Source organism: Seriola lalandi, unplaced genomic scaffold, assembly GCF_002814215.2.
Source record: "Seriola lalandi dorsalis isolate HSWRI2012SDOR001 ecotype SW California unplaced genomic scaffold, Sedor1 jcf7180002054981, whole genome shotgun sequence".
Taxonomy (NCBI): Eukaryota; Metazoa; Chordata; class Actinopteri; order Carangiformes; family Carangidae; genus Seriola; species Seriola lalandi.
In genome coordinates this window covers 739,271-761,669 of record NW_019525661.1, presented here as the reverse complement: position 1 = coordinate 761,669, position 22,399 = coordinate 739,271, and the positions used below count along the sequence as shown (strand labels likewise).

The following is a 22,399-nucleotide window of genomic DNA, read 5'->3' as shown; positions in this document are numbered from 1 at the left end:
GAATGCTTGCTGTGCAAATGCTGTTGAGTTTTGAAACGATGCTGCCATGATAATGAAATATATGAACATATTCATTTGGTCATGAAGGACATGTGATCGGTGCCGGGAACGTACCGCACTGTAAAGACTTGTGATGTACAATTTGATGAGATTGTTGCTGCAAAGTTATTTTCAAACTGAAGAATAAATGATGATGATGAGGAAAGATTCATTTTTCCTTTTATTATTAACAAACATGAGTAGAGTCAATGAATGCGGAGCTTGGTTTCATTTCCATGATTACATCAGGGAGTTTGAGGTGTAAAACACAAGTTCATTTAGAAAGTGGACGTTATAATTTTCACCTCATAGTTACTCATTTTTTTATTTGACATATTTACGCTCTGTTATTGGATAATAAGACATTTAGGTAAAAACAGGGCAAGAATCTGCAGCCTATTACCTCCTACTTTTGATTGTATATTTTTATTCCCTCCCTTCGCTCCAACTTTGTAAACAAAAATATAATGTTGGGTCACATGTGATGAAAGTATATTTGTAATTCGACATCATGTCATCACAAATAACTCCACAGTTCTGGCTCTGACTCACAGTGAGCATATACTGTCTGTTTTCTTGTAATACTAACACTAGGGTTCGTTCTTTTCATGCTTGTTTGTTAACCATTCTTCTTATATCTTATTATTTCTTGTGTTTTATGTTGTTTTATGTTGTTTTTTAAGCTTCTGGACGTCCCCTGATAACCATTGCACCCTGTGTTTAATATCACAACTTGAACTTTGGGTTATTCTGTCAGGCAAAGTCTGCAGAAATGCTGACTTGCGGAAAGTGAGCATTAAAGGCTCTAAATGTCTGCTGGAGAGCCCTCGTGCCCTCGATGGTTTGACAGTGGGACCTAAACCCTCACGAACCTACCAGGAACGAGTCTCCAAGTCTGTGAGGGTGGACACTGGGATTGGGCCGGGCAGTCTGTTCATGCAGGAACTCAGAGGAGGCGCTCAGATCAGGTGAGGAGCAGGCAGGTGTAAACAGGGTCAGGTAGGAAAGCACTCTCAGCTGGAAAGATAAGGGTATAAAGACAATCTGCAAATGACGACAGAAACAGGGTTAATACATTTACTGAGCGTAATGAGGTAATGAGTAACAGGTGAGCGGGGGGGGTGGGGGTGGAGGTCGGGTAATGCAGGTGGTGGAAACACTGAAGGAGGAGGAGGAGGAGAAGAAGAAGAAGGAGAAGGCGGGGGTGGAGGCGGCAATGGGAGGCAGATGAGAGAGAACGCAGTACAGAGCTGGGGCTCAGGAGACAGAGGGACTCAGGTTATTTACTTCAGTTAAAGTAAAAATACTTTGTTATGAATAAAAGTCCTACATCCAAAATCCTATTGAAATAAAAGTACAGAAATATTAAAAGTGAAATTTAAGTATCAAGAGTAAAAGCAAAAATGCCCCCTGTGACTGATACATGATGATGATATTATTAGGTTGTTAACACACGTCTCTACACAGAATTCAAGGATCTTAATGGAAAGTGACCTGATCAGCTGTTTGAAGGATCATATTCCAGCTGGATGTCACCTGCTGGGGGACGGGGGAAATCTTCAACCCACAGCAGAGATCACAGCTACATTACAACAGACTGTGGCTATTAGGCTGCCAGTCAGCGCTAGTTGTGTAGGCTGACCAGCATTTTCTTAAAAAAATGTTTCCGTTGAATGAATTGAATGTAAGTTTTTATAATAAAATTAAATTGCAACTGACTTCACTGCATCTGACTTCACGGCAGAATGAATCACTGCATCTGACTTCACTGCAGAATGAATCACTGCAACTGACTTCACTGCAGACTCACTGCAGCTTGAATTTACTGAAAACTGACTTCACTGCATCTGACTTCGCTGTAGATTGATTTCTTTACAGACTCACTGCAGAATGAATCACTGCATGCACAGTTCAGTGATTACATATCATGTACAAACACACCACATCATCTCTTGAATTCTGTTTAATTGTGTTTAATCATTTCACCCAATCACTTGATCAGATTCTTCATGATGAAAATGAACAGGCTTCAGTTTGATTCATACAGATGAATTTTCTCCACATCAGGAAACGTTCAGGTGTTTGATGGACAGAAGAGAAGGATGAGCAGAAACATTTGGATCAGCCTCAGCTACCAACATGATCGGTCTGATGCTTTTAACAGTGATGTCATATTTCTTTTTTTTCTTTTCTTTTTTCTTTTTACTTTTCATTTTTTTCATGTTATGACAATAACAAGCAAGGAACAAACATGTAGGACAAACAGGCATGAGATCATGGGATGGCAATTGACTCTATTTAAAGAGGAATATTGAGTTAAAAACCATACTTATAATCAATCTGTGTTATTGGTTAAATAAACACACAATTTTGTCCATCGTTTTTCCCTCAGTTCTTTTAAGAGTCGAATGGAGTAAGTCATCTGTTCTAAAAGATGCAGCTGTTTAACAACATTAATAAAGAGTCCAGCAGTGGGACAGTTCTTCTGAAGCCAGTATTTTCTAACAGCTTTTTTACTTGCTGCCAGCATGATCTTTAAGAGGCATTGTCTTTGCGTAGTCCATCAGGGATGTGTCCGAGATAGAGGGATTGGAATTTAACATTGACATCAAATCCCAGGATTTTTGAGATAGTTGCTGCTATATCCTTCCAAAAAGGCTGGATAGAAGGACAAGACCAGAAGACATGAGTGTGATCAACAATAAGTCCACTCCCTCCAGCAGGGCGGCTGCGCACCAGTTTGGTTAGACTTCTGTTTAGGAGTCATAAAGTCTCTCCAGGTTTGGGAGTTGGTGGAGGATGACTGTGTTTCCCCAGCATGAAGCCACATTTCTTCACTTATTTCAATGTCCAGTTCTTTTTTCCCATCATTGTTTTACATAGTCCGTTGTATCTTTGTTCAGTGATGTGATGCCATGATATAGCTTGCTTATAAGACCTTTGTTGTTTCCCGAGATGTAAGCATCAATAAATATATGAATTACAGGTGACAGTTCTCTTGGATTTGAGCCTTTAAGCTTTTTACAGAAATAATGGTGGAGCTGTAAATATCTATAAAAGTCCTGTCCTCCCAACCCATATGTCTGACTGTATCTTTAGTATAGCAAAGCTGGTATGAAGTCAGGATCACATGTTGGCCATCTAAGTAATTTAACCTCAGTAGTCCAATTTCATGTGATGAGTGATGCCAACGTGTTTTTATGTTACCTATGATTCTGAATGTGTTTTTCTTATTTCTTTGTACTTACACATCTTTAACAGACCAGGTGTAATAGTTTCTTCAAACTACCTGGAGGCTGCAGAGAGGACGAGCTCCTCCATAACACCCACCTGAAACAGAAGACACAGAGACACTTTGATGTGAACAGCAGGAACCAGTGTCTCCAGCTGGCAGAGCTGCCTGTAACAGCCGAGGATGACACGGAGCTGTGACCACTTCTTTACCTTGATGTACCTTTGGCTATATTTGAAGTGACCAGAGAAAAAGCTCATTTAAATCAGAGGTAGTTCGTTGGTGCATTGAAACTTTTGCATTTGTCCCCCAGTTGCTCTGGGCCCCAGAAAAAAAAAATAAATCAAGCATTTTATTGACACTTTAAATGTATGAGCACCAGTGTGGACCAGTCTCAAAGCTCCTCTGTTTCCTCTTTCTGCCTGCACTTGTCAGCTATTTCCCCAAATATTTTTGTCAAGGGCAGATGCTGTTGAACTGCAACTCCCTCCTCTCTGTTGCATGAAGCAGAAGTCTCTCTCCCTCCTCCAGCTAGTTCAGAATCCAGCAGCTCGGCCTCTCGCTGCTTTATCAGACAACATCACATCACTTGATCCTCGCTTCACTCCACTGGCTCCTTGTTGGTTTTAGAATTGATTTTACTGATCAGTTGTAAAGCGCTGGGACCTCGAGCTACATCACAGAATCATTAACCCATACGAGCCAGTTCACAGCCTTAGACCCTCGGCCAGGACCCTTCTAAAGTCCAGGCTTAAATCTAAAGGTGACTGTGCTTTCTCCATCAGGACCCCTTGACTTTGGAGATAAGGAAGAATCAGTGACTTCTTTTAAAACTTTTTTTAATAGACTTCCTTTTCTGTGATGTCATCTTTTTATCGTTCTTCTATTGCTTTTATAGTGTTTGCTTCTATTGCTTTTATACAGCATCTACTCTCTCTGACTGTCCTTACTTACACTGAAGTATATTGTATGTCTCCCTCTTAACTTCACCTAATTTCTGTCTTTCAGCCTCTTGCCATTATTGCTTCTGCCTCGATTGTCAAAGTGCTTTGTAAGATAAATAAAGTTATTATTATTATTATTATTGTTTATATTTCCATGTGTCTGATGTGGACAAACTTATTTTAGAACACAATTACAGCTACAACATGTTTTCATTATAACTGGGAGAAGATTTAAGTCATTAACAAAGATTCCCAGCCATTACATCAACAAATAAAATGAACTGTTGTGCATCTGCAGAATAAGAGTCAGAGGCAACATCCGCTTCTGTATGAACTACAGATGTAGCACAGAGCGCTTCTGCCTCCCTCTGGTCACTGTGTCTCCCTCACACACCTACAGCCTGTACCTGTCCACCTGCTCCACAGTGTTACCTGGCTGCTGTCTCCCACACTGAGGTTCTTCAGCTGGTAGACTGTCACTTGTCCATCACTGTCTCCGACCAGGACACATTCTGTTTGTGTGGCAAACAGCAGGGACGTCATCTTCACACCGGCGGCAGCCGGCTGCACAGAGACCGGGTCCAGACTGAAGGAGAGACACGGGACACATCAGAGAGACAGACCGGGTGAAATTCCACAGACAGGTTCTGTCCTCAGTCCCACTCACATGCTCCAGTTCAGGTCCCAGATCTCCAGCTGTTCCTCATTCACGGCTCCGAACACTGTTGCCCACTTTGGGGACCACTGGACATCGCACACTGCCGTCTGGGTGGAGGTGAAGCCTAACACTGGTTTGAGGTGGTCCTGCTTCCAAAGCTGGATGGTCCAATCAGAGGAGCAGCTCAGGAACACATCAGGACTGTGTGGACACCACGCAACCTGGTTCACAGGACCCTGAGGCGGAACCACACCTCAGTGTTACTGAGGTTCTCTGTGATCACACAGCCACAGACCCACTGCAGCAATAGCATCAGCAACAAGTCAAACTATCCGACCTCAGCATGGAGCTGCTCCTCTCTACACATTTACATTCACTGCAACAACAATCCTTTTCCTTTGCTCAACATGAGCAGAGTTTCAGGTTCTTACCAACATGGGAATTTGACATGCAATGTGTATCATGTGACCATCATGTGACCCCTGTGTTATCATTGTGCACATGTGATAGTATAAATACAGGGACCTGTTCATGAAGCTGACTCTACAGGTGAGCCGCAAACAGAGTCTAATAAAAAGCAGTAACATCACAACAGCTGAAGGGCTAGTGAGCAATGCATTGTGGGATAGAGACTTAATGGATTTACAAGGTCACCTGAAGAGATGAATATAAGCTTCTGAGGTTAGTGCGGAATAATTAGGTCTTTAAAGCAGCCTCATCAGAGGTTGTGTGGAGGCTTTTATTCTGAAGGACTCACAAAGTGTTCCCTGAAAGTCTCCAGGAACTGCTGACTGTTGGAGCAGGAGCACTTGTGGATGAGACCTTCCCCTGTACCGGCCAGGTAGAGACTGGAGTCCTGCAGGGAGGAGGAGCAACAATAAAAACACACGAGCTGTAAAACCAGTGTAACTGTCCCGCATCAGCCCACGACACTCAGCTGGGACCAGCCTGGAGTCTGACTCTGTTATAAACTTACTGTTGGATGGAAGTCAACACACAGACCAGGAGTCAGTGCTGACAGAACACTTTCTGTCCTCTGTCCTTTATTGTTCTTCCTCGTGTTATGAATCCTCTTCAGCTTCATCACATCTGTGACAAAAGATTCGCAGTAGTTATGTCACATGTTTTTACAGTAAGATACAGAGGTGGACACAGCTCCATCACTGGAGTCAGAGTATAGATCCTGCTGCTCAGACATGACTCCAATACATATATAAAGTTTTTACTTGAGTTAAAGTACTGCAGTACTTTATTTTAAAAATAGTGAAGTATTCAAAAGTTTATTTTTTATGTCAAATCACTGTTGTATTGTTCCACATTTACAGAATCTACTGGTTCTTGGATTGGTTCTTTCCTGTGATGAACACAGTGTATGGTCTATCACATTTTTCAAAGTAAAAGAAAATTCATTCACTGGCTAAAAGCTCTGCTTCAAAGTAAGAGTCCTTCATAGAAATGTAGTGGAGTCAAAACTACAATATTTGTCTTTTAAGTGTAGTGGCCTAAAAGTCAGTAGTTTACAAAGAATTAATACTCAAGTAATGAACAGATACTGGAAAATCAACTGAAGCACAGTAAATGTAAATGTACTTTGTTACTGTCCACCCCTGATTAAATACAAGCACATTCTCAGAGCATTTTTAAATATTAAACTTATACCGTTGTAGTTCCAACAAGACAAAATGTTTAATCATAATTTTTTAAAATGAAGTTAAATAAAACCAATCAGGCATATTGACAGAATCGCTGCTGGCTGTAACCACCTGTGCAGTCGAGGCCGTTGTTGAAGACAAACCACTTGCTGATCCTGCCGTCTGCACACACAGAGAACAGAGCCTCGGTCTTCTCCTCTCCTGTCAGGCTCAGCTCCTGTTGAGTCCACCTGAGCTGCCACACTGGGCCCAGGTGCTTGTTGGGACACTCACTGCTCAGAGACACACACACAAAGACATAAAGAGCGATACCGTGTGAAACATCATCCTCCACACCGCCAACAGTCAGAGCCAGAGGCATTATGTTTTCAGCTTGTCCGTCCGTCCCATTCTTCGGAACGTGTTATTTCATGTCAGAGCTGCACTGTCACATACACACACACACACTCACACACACACACTCAGTCCTCACCTGCTGCTGAAGACATGCGACCTGTCGTCTTGACTCTGCACGTTGTAGATGTTGACGGTGCCGTCATGCAGTCCCACAGCCAGCTGCCCGGGGCTCTTGGCTGAGAAGTCCAGAGACGTCACGGCGCTGTCACAGAGGAGGACTCGCTCAGGCCACTGCAGAGGAGACACATGACTACAGCTGGAGCTCACACATGGACTCAACTCAACAACGTCTGGAAGTCTGGGGAGGTAAATAAAGGTCGAATCAAGTCTTACTGTGGGATTTTTGAAGGACCAGCAGCACACTAGACCTGGTCTCTGGTCAGTGGAGTCAGATTCACCATAACCCACAGCCAGGAGGTCCTGACAGAGAGAGCACAGGAAGACGTTTCTTTATGTCACATTTCTCTTATTTGAGAGAATTCAGTCTTAGTTTATAACTTTTCAAACAAAGAAATAAAAGAGTAAATGTTTGTAATAATAATGTCACCGAGAGCCAGTGATTCATTTGCAATTCATGCCAGACGATTTTATTGATACACATGTTAAAATAATGAAAATATTATTATATTATACAGTATGTTTGGCATCACATTTTCCTGTAATAGTATCTGAACAGAATTCAGTTTGTGCTGCTGAAAGTATTCACATCTGAAAAACTGAAGAACCGAGTTGTCTCAGTTACTCTGGATCCATAGACTTCACTGACAGCAGTTTTATTTTCCATACAAAGTACTTTTAATGAAAACTACTGAAAAAGTTTTCTGGGATTTACAACTAAGACACTGTGGAAAGACATTTTTAAATGCTTTCAGCACTGCAATTGAAAATTCAGTTAACGTGTCACTAGATTACCCAGGTTCCACACTTCTGATTAGCAACACAAGTTTCAGATTCAAATAGGTCTGGGTTGCTCAGTATTGGCTCTTTGCCCAGGATGAAGAAACAAGTGACCAGTCAAAGCTCAGAGGGCAGGCGGGCCGACCTGAGCCAGGTGTTTGGGCTGTATACCACCTGAGCACAGATGCTCTGAGCAGCGCGTCCACGGTTTGACTCTTTGCTGCATGTCATTTCACTTCTCAATGTCCCCTCAACTCCCTGTCTCTCTACACTGTCCAAAAAGATATAAAAGGACCCCAAAAAATCTGTTGTGCTATTTTTCATAGACTGACAGACAGACAGATACACAGCAGTGTGTGTTACCGGGTTCTTCCTGTTCCAGGCCATGCTGCTGACACTGCGTCCTCTGCTGAGCTCACAGCTGAAAGACCACAGACGCTCCAGAGTCGGAGCTCTGCAGCTCTCTGTGTCCTTGTCTCTCTGTCCCATGGGTCTGTCTGGGTCTGACATAATCATTCATCACAGTCACACAAGGTCGGGGGGGGTAATGTGTGTAAATGCATGTTGATTCACCTGTGAGTGTGAGTGTGTGTTACCTTCGCGTACAGGCAGCTGTCTGTAAGCAGCCAGCTGAGGTTGGAAGGTGTTTCCCAGGATGCTCCTCTCCATCACCAGTAAGCTCTGCTGGAATCTCACTGACAGCATGATGAGCTGCAGGTCTGACTCAGCATTTAAACTCCCTAACACCTCCATTTCTTTCAGTGAGCTTGCAGCACTGGCTGAGGAGGGATACAAGACAATAACACACACCTGTACCTGTTGTTGTGAATCATAATGTGAATCCTGACAGTATCTCTGGCTGTTACCTGTACTGGCTGTGCTGCCGACTGACAGGCTCCTCTCTGCAGCTCTGCTGGTGTCCACAGCAGCCTCCGGATAGTCATTCTGCGCCGGTTCAGGCTTCTGCACCGTGACATCCTGCTCAGGGTCGCACAACGTGTCATACATGTCCCAGGTGGTGACAGTTGCACCTATGGAAAAACATTCAGTCCACTTTGATAATTGATTAATCACTTTTCATTTTAAGATTGAGTTATATTTATAGATAAATATTAATATTATTTCATTTGAGCTTTCTGAATGTGAATATTTTCAGGTTTTCTTTCTCTTCTGTTCTAGTAAACTGAACGTCTCTGGGTTAAGGACAGTTGGTCGGACAAGACAAGACATTTAGAGACCTTACCTTGGACTTGGACTCCACCACAAACTGTGTATCTTTGATGTCTCACAAATGTGTTGAATGCATTCACTTACTCATGAAAATAAAAACATTTTCAATTACATTTAGGTTTGCTAGCTAGCAGTCTTCTTCTTCACTGTCTTTGCAGTCACTGCCACCAACAGCCAATCAGTGGAACTGCACGAGCATCAGTTAATGCAGACTATAATATATAAGACTGTAAAAACAATCACTGCCTGTCATCCACTTTAAACCTGTAAAAACTGATTATTCTGGCTACATGGGGGCAGCAAAAACAAGTTGTTACACAGCATTGACATATCTAAGTTATTATACTGTAGTTGTTTTCTGTATTTACACATCCAGTAGTTACAGAGCAACATTATCATTCATTCAGAGTTGTGTGTCTAGTCAGCTGAGTCCAATATTCTGTCAAATTTAGGTCCTGAGGGAAATATCTAGCTCGTTAGCTGCTAAATGCTCCACTATGTTCACCAGCTGCTCTCTGACTGAGTCTGACTTTTCCTCTGAAAACAGCTGCTGCTGCTGCAGCTGAAAACAACTATGACAGCAGTGACTTCAACCAGAACAGTGACGTTGTCTCTGGACAGATAAACAACGAGCTGAGACCATAGACTGCAAACAAAGATGGACGTAGCCTCTGTGACGTCTCTGAAACTCCAAGTGAGCTGCTCCACCGTCGCCATCTTGGCAGTGTCTGACACCGCCCCTAACTTCCAGCTAATCCAAAAATGGTCAAAGAGGAGGGGCATGTGGAGCTGAGACTTTGGTGCATGGTTGTGGAAGGCATATGCTCACCCACCTGTCACTCAATGTGGCCACACCCTCAATTCTCCATAACTTTAAACCTTAATAAAATGTAAATATGTGAGTTATATAATCAGTTGTCATGAAGGAGGAAATTAGCTCTAGAGACCAAAACTGTTTTTGATGTTCATTAGCTGTAAAGTTGGACATTTTAACATGGGAGTCTATGGGGATGGACTGACTGGTGGAGCCAGACTCTAGTGGTCATTAGAGGAACTGCAGGTTTCTGCACTTCAATGTTGGCTTCATGTTTCAGCCCTGGAGGTTGAGGCTTGGGTGAAAGTCACTATAAAGCTCAGTAAAGCTGAACAGAACCGCGGGTTCGTCTCATAATCTTCGGTAGGTTCATCACTATGAGTGACCCCTTTCACACTGTCACACTGTTTTCACAAATAATGATTATAACTTCTCTAAAGTAGCACTAATCAATATTTTTATATTTACACTGTAAGTACACTGTGTCATATGACAGAAGGGACTTTCTAACCTCTGTTAGCTCATCGTTTTAGCACACTCCCATCACATCAGCCTCATTTCCAGCTCTGACAAACCCACAGTACACGACCCAGAACAATGCTTTTACATAGTAAAGTATTGACCAGGTAAAGAGCTGGATATTCTCTCAGGAGCTGGTAGAGACCAAAACAGAGCTGAAAGAAAAGTTAATATTAGATTTATGTTGATGATGATGCTCCTTATCTGCTGGAGCAACTTTATAATGTGATAATATGTCAGTGTTGAGTTTTTCAGCTTTGTTCGCTGCCCCCAAGTCACTTAATGCATGTTGAAGACTGTGAGCTGACCTGTGTCCACCGTGACGATGCTGTCACTCTGGACATGTTTGTTCTTAGCTGCTCCGTTCAGCGTCTGCACCGACTGATCCGTGTACTTATCATTGCCCATTCTATTCCTGCAGACATCAGCGTAATGATTGTTCCTCGCTCTGTACAAACAAGGTGAAGATGACACCAGCTTGTTAAAACAAAAAAATAGAATAACATTTTTCAATCACTTATCAACAGATAAAACTCACTTCTGTTCCACAGCCACGTCTTTTCTGGGGAAAGTCTTGCAGTAGCACTACTCAAAGTTGGATTTGTTCAAATTTTGTCCAATAGTGAAGGTGTTTAGAAAGAGGAGAAGTTCACTCACACAATCACCTCTGCATCATCAGCGTCCACTGACACCAAGGTGCTGGGTATGTCCAGCAGTGAAATGCTGTCTGTCTCACAGATGTCGACATCTATGAGTTCTCTCAACATTTCCTCTGTCAGCTGTTCTCTCACAGATTCTCGTTTCCCCTGCACATCTGGAGGAAGGAACAAAAGACACAAAAACCAAATGCCACAAACGGTATGTTACAGCTGCCTGATACAGAGAACTGTGACATTCACTCATACTTATCTTAAATCAACTTATTGTCGTTAATGATGAATGTCAAAAATGTATGACTAAGAAATAAACAATATAACAAAACAGAGAAATTGTATATTTGTTTTTTAATGAAAGGAAAAGAAAGTATTGTAGTGAACCTGGGAAGTTGATGGGCATGTCTCGTTTGGAGATCGTGTCCTCGATCTCCTCGTTCATTGACTCTATTGTCGACTGGCTGGATATTCTGCTGCTGCCAAACACTGACCTGAGGAAAGAGCAAGATGGCATGTGTGACACTTTACACTTTACACAAGGTACAAAAACAGACACAACCACTATTATAACATATGATGTAGTACATTCTTAACCATAACAATCACATTTCAAAAATAAAATGACCATTTTATGTCTCATCAATAAATCATACATTCAGCTGATTTTATTGATTCACTGCTGAATCATATATCATATATTTCACAAAGTTTGCCTAATTGAGCAAATGACCTCAGATCAGCTCTAGCTGCTGTAGACCAACATCAGCCTGTTGTCATGGTACCTGGAAAACGGCATGGTGAAGCTGCCCGTGGCTGTTGTCTGGTCTGATGCTGATCCAGTAGAAATTTCATCCACAAAGAACCTGCTGGCTCTGGCCTGCACTGATCCTGGATCTGCCTGGTACAGCGGCAGAGGAGTGACATCGTTGTCTTCTTCGTCAAACACCTGAAACACGGGAGATTTCACCCACCTAGTTAGCAACAATATTACTGCTAATGCTGCATTTGTGTGCTCTAAGGACAGTCCCAATTTCTGAGATGGGAAGTCTTTCTTCCCACTTTGGTGTGGTCATGTGCTTTAAGTCTGAATGTGGAAACAACATGGACGCTGCAAAGAAGATGTGATTGCTCAGAGCAACAACACGACGTTGATAGCTGTTCCCAGTATTCATGTCACTGCTGATAAATAACTCTTACAAGTGATCTATGTCACTCTACATAGATGGCAACTACCTGTTACAACAACCTAATTCCATATTCCATATCCATGTGATGTCACACCTTCAGGAACACGACAGACGAAAGTGAATGTTTGGTTGATGGTTAATGGTGAAAAACTTTTGATTAATCATTCAAATTAACGTATTGCATTATTTTTTCTCGCTAAAATATAATTTGTAATATGCCCCTAGGTTATAACCGGTGGTTGCCGTCCATGAAGAATGATATGATTAGTTAGAAAAGTTATTTTAGGCATCTTTGTAACATTGATGTTGTTTCCACATTCAGACCGTAAACACATGAACAGGAAGAACGGCTTCTCTATTTGGCAATTGGGACCAACCGAGGAGCACCTGAACGCATCATTTATGTGTAGTATGTATCCCATGGTTAAATCACCCGAGCCGCTTGTCTAGGAGTCTGAACGACGCTCTTTTCCAGAACTTTGCTGCCTCCGCCCAGACTGAAGCTTCTCCGGCTGCAGGACCCGGCGACGCTGTTGGTGTGTCTCTGGTTGAGTCCATGAGCTCCGGACACCGAGACGTTCTGAGCTCGAGAGGAGCTGAGACAGTGACGTAACACAGAGGAGCTGAGACAGTGAAGAACACAGAGGAGCTGAGACAGTGACGTAACACAGAGGAGCTGAGACAGTGAAGAACACAGAGGAGCTGAGACAGTGACGTAACACAGAGGAGCTGAGACAGTGAAGAACACGGAGGAGCTGAGACAGTGAAGAACACAGAGGAGCTGAGACAGTGAAGAACACAGAGGAGCTGAGACAGTGACGTAACACAGAGGAGCTGAGACAGTGACGTAACACGGAGGAGCTGAGACAGTGAAGAACACGGAGGAGCTGAGACAGTGAAGTACCACAGCGACTATTTGCTTTTAATGACTTCCTATGAACAAATGTACTTACGGCCTCAGCACCAAAGTACGTCTCTTCTTTCTTTCTCCCTTCGCCACCGACGTAGACATGATTCTAGCGTTGTTATATGGCTTCGCTTCTGAGTTGCCATAGCAACGTGACGCCCCGGGCCCATTCCTGTGTAATCACCATAGGTAACCACCATGGTAATCACAGATATGTGTGTTGTTCGATTTAACATAGATATTTAGAAAATCAGTAAATAAAGAAAAAATAATCCCAGTTTTTACTTGTTTAATTCAAATAACTTTATTGGCATGAACTAAAACATGTTTACAGATGATTCAAATATTACATATAGTATGTTACAATTAAACAATACAAATAAATAAACAATATAAATGTAGTGTTGCATATACATTTTAAATACACGTGTCATACATTTATGCTGTTATTACTGATTGATTGTTACGTTTTTTAAAAAGCGAGAGAGAGAAATAATTTGTAAACCAACAACTAGCAGTCCTTGTAGAAAGTGGCAAAATTAGAAAAAAATGAATTCATGGAATATCTTTAATGCTAGTGACATTTTTATTGCCTTTGAGTAATCTGATCCAATCAGCATATAATATTTTTTGTGATAATGGTTCCAGATGTTTTCTTTGCTCAGCTGTGTCGATATTAACTGGAGATGAACTTACATTAGAGGTGAAGAGGTAAGTGTTTGCAGCCTATCCGACAACAGTGATCTACTGTATCTGCTCCTTTAGTGTGTGGGTTCAACATAGAGTCTTAAAGGTGCTTTCTTGGCGTGTGTGTGTGTGTGTGTGTGTGTGTGTGTGTGTGTGCATCTGTCTCAGCCTCACCCGTTGAACAGTGACCACGTGTTCTGTTTTCTTCGGGTTGCCATGATTTTTTATGTGGACTGCCAGTTTGTGGTCACTGAGCCTGGACTTGGTCTGGATCTGCTTCTGGTTTCTATCTCTGACGGTGTCTCTGGTCAGACATTAGAAATAAATGTAAACGGCTCCAGTATCTGTGGTTACCAGACAGTCCATATGGAGGGCTATAAGGGTCTGTATATTTTCATTCTAAGTCCTTTATTCCTTCTGCTGTTAGGCTGCTCAACACAGACAATACTCATTTTAAATGATTGCTATTTTAGAGTAATTAATTGGATATGTTGTTCTATTTATTGCTTATTTATTGTTTTACTTATTGTAACTGTCCCATGCTTTTTGAGGTTTCCTCTGATATTTGAACTATATCTGGTTGGTTGGTTGTCTGTTGAAACCGAATGTATGGACTGGGAACCTACAAATGAATTGCCCATGGGGGATAAATAAAGTTGTCTGAACTACTCCTTTGAGAACAATCAGTTTATGGATGTGCCCAAATTTCCTCAAGTCCTGTTTATGTGTATTATTTTACTTCCTTTTTTAAAACTGTATTGAGTGATATGTATTTTGTAAAGCACTTTAAACTAAATTTTGTGTATTAAAAGTGCTCTGTATATAATTATGTGACGTGATTGGCTGCAAAGGGAGAAGGTGGTGACATCATCAGTCATGAAAAGTCACATTATGAAATAAAATGTCACAAATTAAAAGCATCATTGGGAAAAATGACATTATGAAGTAAAACCAATGTTTAGTTATAGTCAAAAGTTCTTTATGACATGTTGCCATCAAACTGACGAAGTGACACGACACAGTGAAGTGATTAGAAGCTGTTCTGTAGTTTATCTGACAGCAAGAACACAAACAAACATATCCTGTTAAGAACACTTTATTAAAGTCCTATGAAAGCATCAATGTCTTCATATAAAAGAAAGAAGTTCCTTGTGCCAACCGCTGTCAGCACTGTCGTACCACTGTTAGTGTTTGTCAAAATAAAAGCCCACAAACAAGCTAATTGTAGATTTACAATTACATTTACAAGACTGAAAACAGAACTAATCCTGGATGACACGTCTCACAGTTTTACTTGTGTCCAAACAGAATAATTCATATTGAACAAGACTTTATTTTGAAATCAGGGCCTGTATTCACAAAGCATAAGTAGCTCCTGAAAAATACGGGGTGTGTTAGTCCTAACTTTAGGACTAATTTGTGTGTGTGTGTGTGTGTGTGTGTGTGAGAGTCAGTGAGAGAGAGAGAAAGACAGAGAATGGGCTGAGGTGAGCTGCACACAGCTCAACAATGAAGCAACATTTCAAACAGCTTTAGATCTTTGAAAATTTTACACAGAATTTAAACTGTGGCAGTGAACAGACAGGTATGGGAGGGGCAAATCAGGTGTCAGGAAACACTAAATGTGCTGTTTATTAACTGAAGTGCCGGGTTCATACAAGCATCATCATACAGATTCATTTTGGGAAATGCACTACTTAAAACAGCACCTCATCCGCTATTATTGAATTTCTATCATATTTAGGTCTATATTTGTTTATCTGTGATAATGTGATGCATTCATATTTAATAATAGTAATAATAATAATAATATATATTAATGTGGAAAGTCTCGCCGGTGTCTGTGCCCGTCTCCAGCTCGTTTGAATCCACTGTCTGCGAGCTGTTTGGTCCCACTCCAACCATCATTGCTACTGTCTACTGTCACTTTTGTATTGTTTTTATTTTTATATTTCATTTTTATTGTTGTTAATTAATTCTTAATATGTTTTTAATCTCAATTTGTGTAACTGTGTACGGTGTCCTTGAGTGCCTTGAGTTAAATAAAATGTATTATTATTATTATTATTATTATTTTTATTTATTACTGCAGGATGTTGCACAGGCTCTTTTGAGGCGCCAGGTTCTTTGTAAAAGTTCGTCCATGAGAAGTAACGTCAGCCATAGCCACAGAGTCTGACTCTCAGAGTTGTGAAAGCTTTGTGAAGAGGATTCATGAAAAACTTTGAGTTACAAAGTTTAAGTGTGACTCAGGAGAACTCTTAGCGACATAAAATGTTTAGTGAATACAGCCCAGGTGTGTGTCTTATATCCAGCTCTCAATATTAAAGTGTCTAAGGCAGTTTTTCTTTACTCACTTTACTGTGATCTTTTTTAATTGATCTGTTCTGATGTGATCTCTCACTTCTATTAAAAAAACAAAGTTTAAAAAAGTTTAATGCCAATATCATCCTGTGCTCACTGTGAACACTTTGACAGTATAAATCAAACCTTCTGTGAAAACAGCAGACGGACTTCACCCTACACTGGGTGATGTAAACTGGCCTGGAGAGTACCATTGCCTGTCTACAGCTGGGTGTTGTGGAGGACCACTGACAGACTGTCAGCTTCATCCTCAGAGGCGAGACTGTCTGGATTTGCCTGGTATTGGTCAGTTTGCTCCTCAGAGGTGAGCTGCAGCCTGTTCTCAGTCAGGTACTGGCTGCAGGAGCAGAAGGTGTGGTAGAAGGAGGAGGAGAGGCCGGCGATGTCAGTGGAGATGTAGGGGAGGACCTCTGGAGTTGCCTGGTTATAGTAACTGATCTGGAAACAGAACCAAATGATAATAGTCAAGTTTGTTAAGAGTGTGTGTAAAAAATACAGCTGTTTAATCAAACTGATGTTTGTCTCACCAGCGACATGTTGTTCTCGCTTTCCAGGATGGTAAATCCAGCACACAGGACCTCCCCTCTGTTGTATGTGTCGGTGGGGGGGTGAGTGGGCAGAGACACTGACCGCAGAGCGATGACATATGGATCTCTGAGGAGGAAACACATCAACATCCACAGTCAGTCCTGCAGGACAGAGGAGTGGGACCTTTGACCTGTTTACTGTCATTACTGACCCACTGCTGCACGGCTTCCTCTTGGAAGCCAGCAAGATGAAGTCCTGCAGGATTCCTGCTCCCTGATTGGCTGAAGTCGGAGAACCGGGAGCACCGTGCTGGACTGACGGGGTGACCACACGATACAGGAAGTCATCATCATCCACCCGGTGGATCAGCTCACACTTCCTGATTTGGGGCAAAAAGACACTGATGATGAGGATGTAGTTTCCTTGATATAAAGTGAAGAAATACAGACTGCATTGTTAAAGGCACAGTTCTTTCTTGCTTAGAGTTAGATGAAAACATTAACATCACTTTCATGCCTGTATGATAAACATGAAGCTACAGCCAGGAAATGGTTAGCTCATCTTAGCTTAGCATACAAACTGGGACCAGGAAGAAAAGGAAAACCTTGCTCTGTCTAGGTAATAAAATCCACCGACCAGAATCTCTACAGCTCCATAATTATCTCCTTTCTTTAATCTGTGTAAAGATGAAGTGTAAAAACTGCAATTTACCTGACGTGGTTTTAATGCTGATATACAGTCATACAGTACATACCTCCTCAAAGACATATGTATGCATATGTAGCTGTATGTATAAGACCTTATACCGACACATTATTGGACCATCCATGTGTGTGACCTCTGATTTTATTTGGCCAAACTGCCAAATACAAACCTGCCAGAATCCAGAGTCCAATCTAAATTAAACAAACATGAACTTTGTGCTGGATGATGAACTGTTGTTTGTTCATATATATATATATATATAAAATATCTGGATTCTTCACACCAAAGCTGAAAGGATCTTTTTGTGCTTTTTGTGTGAGATGTAATATGTTTGATAATGAAAATGTTTGATATACAGTCTATGCTTTGTAGCCACAAGTCCAGCACAGAGAGACTGAGAGGAGCCCTCAGACTGGTGACCTCTGACCTCTGAATATCCTCAGTTTGTTTATCACGTTGTTCTCTGTGAATCCTTTTCCCTGCTCTGCACACTACATATTTCCATGTGACACATTAAGTTTTTTTACACATATTGATCATTTTTTTATTTTCATATTTATATTCATTTTTTGAAAATGTTATAAAGGCCTGGCACAGATGGAACATTCCCATAAGGTGAAGGCTGATCAACCTTTTAGTAAAAGGTGTGTGTTTTAGAAAAAATCCAACATGATGACTGAGCTTTTCACACAGGCTCCAACCACATGGACACACCTCACTTCCTTTTTGTTCCTCTTTGCAGTGTAGTAGTATCTGTTCTTATCTGTTTCATATCTGATATGTCCTCTACACAAGGACAACACTGAGCTGATCTTTTGAACTGGGAGCTCTGTTCACTCCACAGATTGACGTTGCGTTGCAGTGCTGGCACCAACAGCTGCAACTGTCTCTGTGGCGCAATCGGTTAGCGCGTTCGGCTGTTAACCGAAAGGTTGGTGGTTCAAGCCCACCCAGGGACGGAAGCTTTTGCCCACAGAGGGACTAATAAAGGTTTACTTTATCTTATCTTGCCACTGATGTACACGCATTATTGCTGCACAGATGACATTCTCAGTCTTGTGCCTGACATAAATAACAGAGGCATGTCACATCTGCATTAAGTTTGACTCACTGTTGTAGATTAAACCAAAATGTCTTTTTGTCTGACCAGAGTGTTACACAGTGTCTGTTGTGTCTGGTGAATAGTAACCACACTTATCTATGCAAAAGTATGATAAAAAAATTAATGAATAGCTTCAACTCATAGTGGTATTTACCAATAGGCCATTAACTTAGTACATGCACATGGCTTAAAATAAATGTACCAAAAAAAAAGTATGTTGTTAAAAAATGTTTTTAGAACCTGTGTGTGTGTGTGTGTGTGTGTGTGTGTGTGTCTGTGTCTGTGTCTGTGTGTGTGTGTGTGTGTGTGTGTGTAAAAGCATTACTGATAATGTGTGTCCCAGCTCGGTCTGCTGCTGAGCTCAGCCAGCAGACAGAAGGCTCTGTGAGCGGGAACGTCCACCTCCGATTCCACCCTGAAACTCAGCGTGGACTTCTGCTCCAGGGTGTAAAGACGAACCTGGGAACAAACATGTCACATGAAACCTCCAGCTGCTCGTGTGGACCAGGAACAAACTCCTCACATAGAAGAGAAGAAGAGAGCAACAGATACCTTGTCTTTTTCAGAACTGAGGCGCCAGTTGTTTCGAGCAGCTAACATCTTCAGAGCTGACACGTTGTTATAGCTCAGGTACACCTGGAACACACACACACACACACACATGCAGTAGTAAACAAACATTTCACAGAAAATATAATATTGATAACGGCTAATATGCTGTACTGTATGCTCCCCCTTCAATGCTGCTTTGCTCAAGAGCACAAAAAGCAGCATTTAAAAGAAGATATGAAGGAGAATTCACATCTAATAAAAATAACATAATCTTTCTAAGAAAAATTACTGTTAGTTTTACAAATCAAACATGCTTTATCAAGTATTATTTTCAATTTTTTACTCTACTTACTTATTAAATTTCCAAACTATGCAGACACTCAACATTTTCTGAGGACAGTGAATGATCAGAATCAGAATACTTTATTGATCCCCAGGGAAATTAGTTTATGTAACAGTTGCTCCTCAGCAAAGAATAGAGAATATGAAGTAGAAAAATATGATAAAGATAAAAATAAAGATAAATATATACATATACATCTATATACACAAGATAAATATATGCATAAGTAGAAATTTGTAAATAAAAAATATGTAAGTATATGAGTATTAAAATTGCACTTTCCAAATTGTACTTTCTTACACGTATAAATAATGAAATATAAATCATGAGGTCAAACTGACCCTCAGAGGGAAGAGTTGTAAAGTTCAATGGCCACAGGTAAAACTGACTTCCTGTGGCGCTCTGTGTTGCATCGTGGCTGCTGAAGGTGCTCCTGTGTTTGACCAGCACACTGTGGAGTGGGTGGGAGGTCAAGCACCTTCAGCAGCAGACTGATCCAGCCAAATGCATCACAGTGAACATTATGTCTGAAGTAATCCGTCTAATACAAAGATTCAAGTCTCTTGTGGTCAGTACTTTATTTAATCTATGTAAATGTTGAGCAGTTGTTGATTTTAGTGAAATGAATTCTACTTGAACAGACAGTCTGTAATCAGTCTCATGGTTCCAGTGAACCAGTGCACTCTGTCCCTCCACAGACCACTATTGGACATTAATTAATGAATGTAATGTAATTAATGTGTAATTCATCACAGCACTTGTATTTATCAATAATCTTGAGTTCTTCCTGGACCTTTTCCTCACCTGGTTTCGGGGGTCCCAGGGTACAGACAGAGGGACCTCGCCCTGCGTGCGGGAAATGATATACTTTCTGAGAGAACAAAAGAAAAGAAATCAGAAACATCTTTGATAATGTGAGGAGAATAATACAAAAACAATTCCATTAAAACCAAGTAAACCTTTGGTCTTAATAAACATTTTCAAAACAACACGACATGAACTCATAAATAACCATCAAATTAAAACCAGAACTGTGGATCACAGTGGAAATAAAATTTTAATTTCTTTTCTTTTCATTTCTCAACAATTTAACGGTAGTGTCAGAACTGGATGACTGCAGTCTTGTATTTGCTTTGACTACTGTTAAACAAACCTACTGAAACACTGACTACAACAGGCTCAACGAATGATGCTGTTCGCTAACAGCTATCAGAGGTGTCCTACAGAGCTTTTCAGCACTAGCAGCACTGCAGACTGATGTTCAGATGTTTCATGCCTTCATCATGACGGCTGGTGTGATACACAGTTCTACACACTGCAGGGCGCCATGGTGACATTTTTGTAGGTTGTGATCTTTCTGAAACGTTCATTTCCTCTTATTTTTAATTCCAAATAAAGTGTAAATAAAGTGTAATGTGTTAGCTCTGGCACACTGATGTGGAAGTGAAAGCTCATTACAGGAGTTGACAGATGTTTACCTGTCTAACCTGATCTTCTTCCTGGCTATGGCCTCTTGAAACCTCCTCTCCCCTTCCTGTAAATGAAAGACATGAAACACACTCCAATAATTTAGTTTGGGGACTCACAGGAGACAGACTTAAAGAAGAATGATTCACCTTAGTAGAGCTTCTTCTTTAGACCTTCCCTGCCCAATAATCACCCAAATCTTTCAAACTCCACTCCTTGTTTAGTTTGGTGACAGGCTGATGTTGAAACCTGAATACCAGCTGCAGGATCTTCCGCTGGACGCCATCCTTTACTGATGTTTCACCCCTTTAATCCCAGAATGTGTCAGGATGGCGGGGCAGTGGTCTGGGACGTCTCCCTCCTTTTCCCTACAGCGGATTTTATATAGTCATGTAATTCTACACTATGGTTCCTTGGTTCCACAACTTCCTCTTCGCAGCCGGAGCCAAAAACTTCCTTGCTCTGCTTCGTTGCAAAGATCTGTTGGGAAGTTTTTGAATATCACTAACGTGGCGCCACTAGTTTCTGCAAACCCCAACTTTCTTATTTCATGTGCTTCCTGGACGCCCTCTTCCCGTGGAAGTGTCAGCTCGACTGTCGAGACTCGCGTCTCGGTTGCCGACCACAGGACGACGTCAGGTTTTGGTGTCGTGGTGATGTCAGGTGGAACCACAGCTGGTTGCCAAGGTCTGTTCTCTTTGACCATTTGTCATTTCCTGGAGTCAAGACCGATGTTCTGTCCTGAGTGGGATAGTATTACATCGATTGTCCAGCTGTTACAAAATGACTACCTGCTTCAATTTGACCTTCTCCTCCTCACCTAACTGGAACATACCACCTGCTCAGGTAAATATGAAGGTGAGCTACACAAATACTACTGTAGGCTTTCAAGGCACACAACTGTTTGCAATTGATTTTTCTGTGACTGCTGACAGTAACAATCCACTATAAGCACACAAATAACTCATAAGTGCACAAAAGTCATACGAATGTCATTTAATACAGAACAGTTTCACCTTTATCTCCCTACATCTTAAAAAAAGCTTCATCAGTTACTACTGAGAGAAGCTAACGAAGCAAAGCTGCTTCCACTGTTTCCCCAACAACCCAGACAGACCGACTGAAAACATAAAGAAAGGGCTGACCTTTCTGACAGATAAACAAAGATAAACAACATCTCACAACCAATGTAGTGAATACTCACACCCTGAGAAGTTAATGGAAACTTTTGACTAAAATTCTGATAGTAATACTAATATAATAATAAGAGTGATAATGTGGGGCACCCTTCACCCTGTGACTCTTCTCAGAGTGACTCAAACACGTAGGAGTAGGTCACTGTAATAAGAGCTGTGTCAATACACACAAGGTCGGTCCTTCAGAGAATTCAGTGTGTCATTTTCTTCCAACACACTTCCCCATTGTTGAGTCAGGTTTATAGCTCTGATCTTTGTTCAGCCGAGCTTTCACACTTCTTCAGTCCCAGCACTGTAAAACCTGTGTCAGAGGCTACATCGGGTCAA

General features: G+C 41.4%; 2 protein-coding genes and 1 non-coding gene across 4 annotated transcripts in view; 1 reads left to right on the top strand and 2 right to left on the bottom strand.

Moving 5' to 3' along the window:
• Positions 1-1,996: 1,996 nt before the first annotated feature.
• On the bottom strand, positions 1,997-13,233 carry LOC111648366 (dynein axonemal intermediate chain 4-like). Its single transcript, XM_087171787.1, has 17 exons — positions 13,175-13,233; positions 12,655-12,817; positions 11,817-11,980; positions 11,419-11,525; positions 11,039-11,195; positions 10,690-10,829; positions 8,685-8,849; positions 8,415-8,597; positions 8,182-8,321; positions 7,255-7,341; positions 6,998-7,152; positions 6,637-6,797; positions 5,850-5,962; positions 5,631-5,729; positions 4,883-5,109; positions 4,648-4,801; positions 1,997-3,369 (listed from the first exon to the last, which is right to left on the bottom strand). The coding sequence occupies exons 1-17, from the start codon at positions 13,231-13,233 to the stop codon at positions 3,325-3,327; spliced, it is 2,319 nt and encodes a 772-aa protein (XP_087027913.1). The 3' UTR covers positions 1,997-3,324.
• Positions 13,234-14,895: 1,662 nt separating this feature from the next.
• Positions 14,896-22,399, bottom strand: part of acot11a (acyl-CoA thioesterase 11a) — a 16,724-nt gene continuing 9,220 nt past the window's right edge. The window contains exons 11-18 of one of the 2 annotated variants that reach the window (XM_023398274.2): positions 20,888-20,943; positions 20,214-20,280; positions 19,067-19,150; positions 18,840-18,973; positions 16,919-17,086; positions 16,707-16,833; positions 16,360-16,617; positions 14,896-16,305 (exon numbers count right to left, since the gene is read on the bottom strand). In XM_023398274.2, coding sequence (XP_023254042.2) covers positions 16,381-16,617; positions 16,707-16,833; positions 16,919-17,086; positions 18,840-18,973; positions 19,067-19,150; positions 20,214-20,280; positions 20,888-20,943 — 873 coding nt within the window. In that variant the 3' untranslated portion in view covers positions 14,896-16,305; positions 16,360-16,380. Of the gene's footprint in view, positions 16,618-16,706; positions 16,834-16,918; positions 17,087-18,839; positions 18,974-19,066; positions 19,151-20,213; positions 20,281-20,887; positions 20,944-22,399 lie in introns of both variants that reach the window. The other variant, XM_023398273.2, reaches the window with a different exon arrangement.
• On the top strand, positions 18,298-18,371 carry trnan-guu (transfer RNA asparagine (anticodon GUU)). The gene has a single exon. It is a non-coding gene; the product is annotated as a tRNA-Asn (tRNA).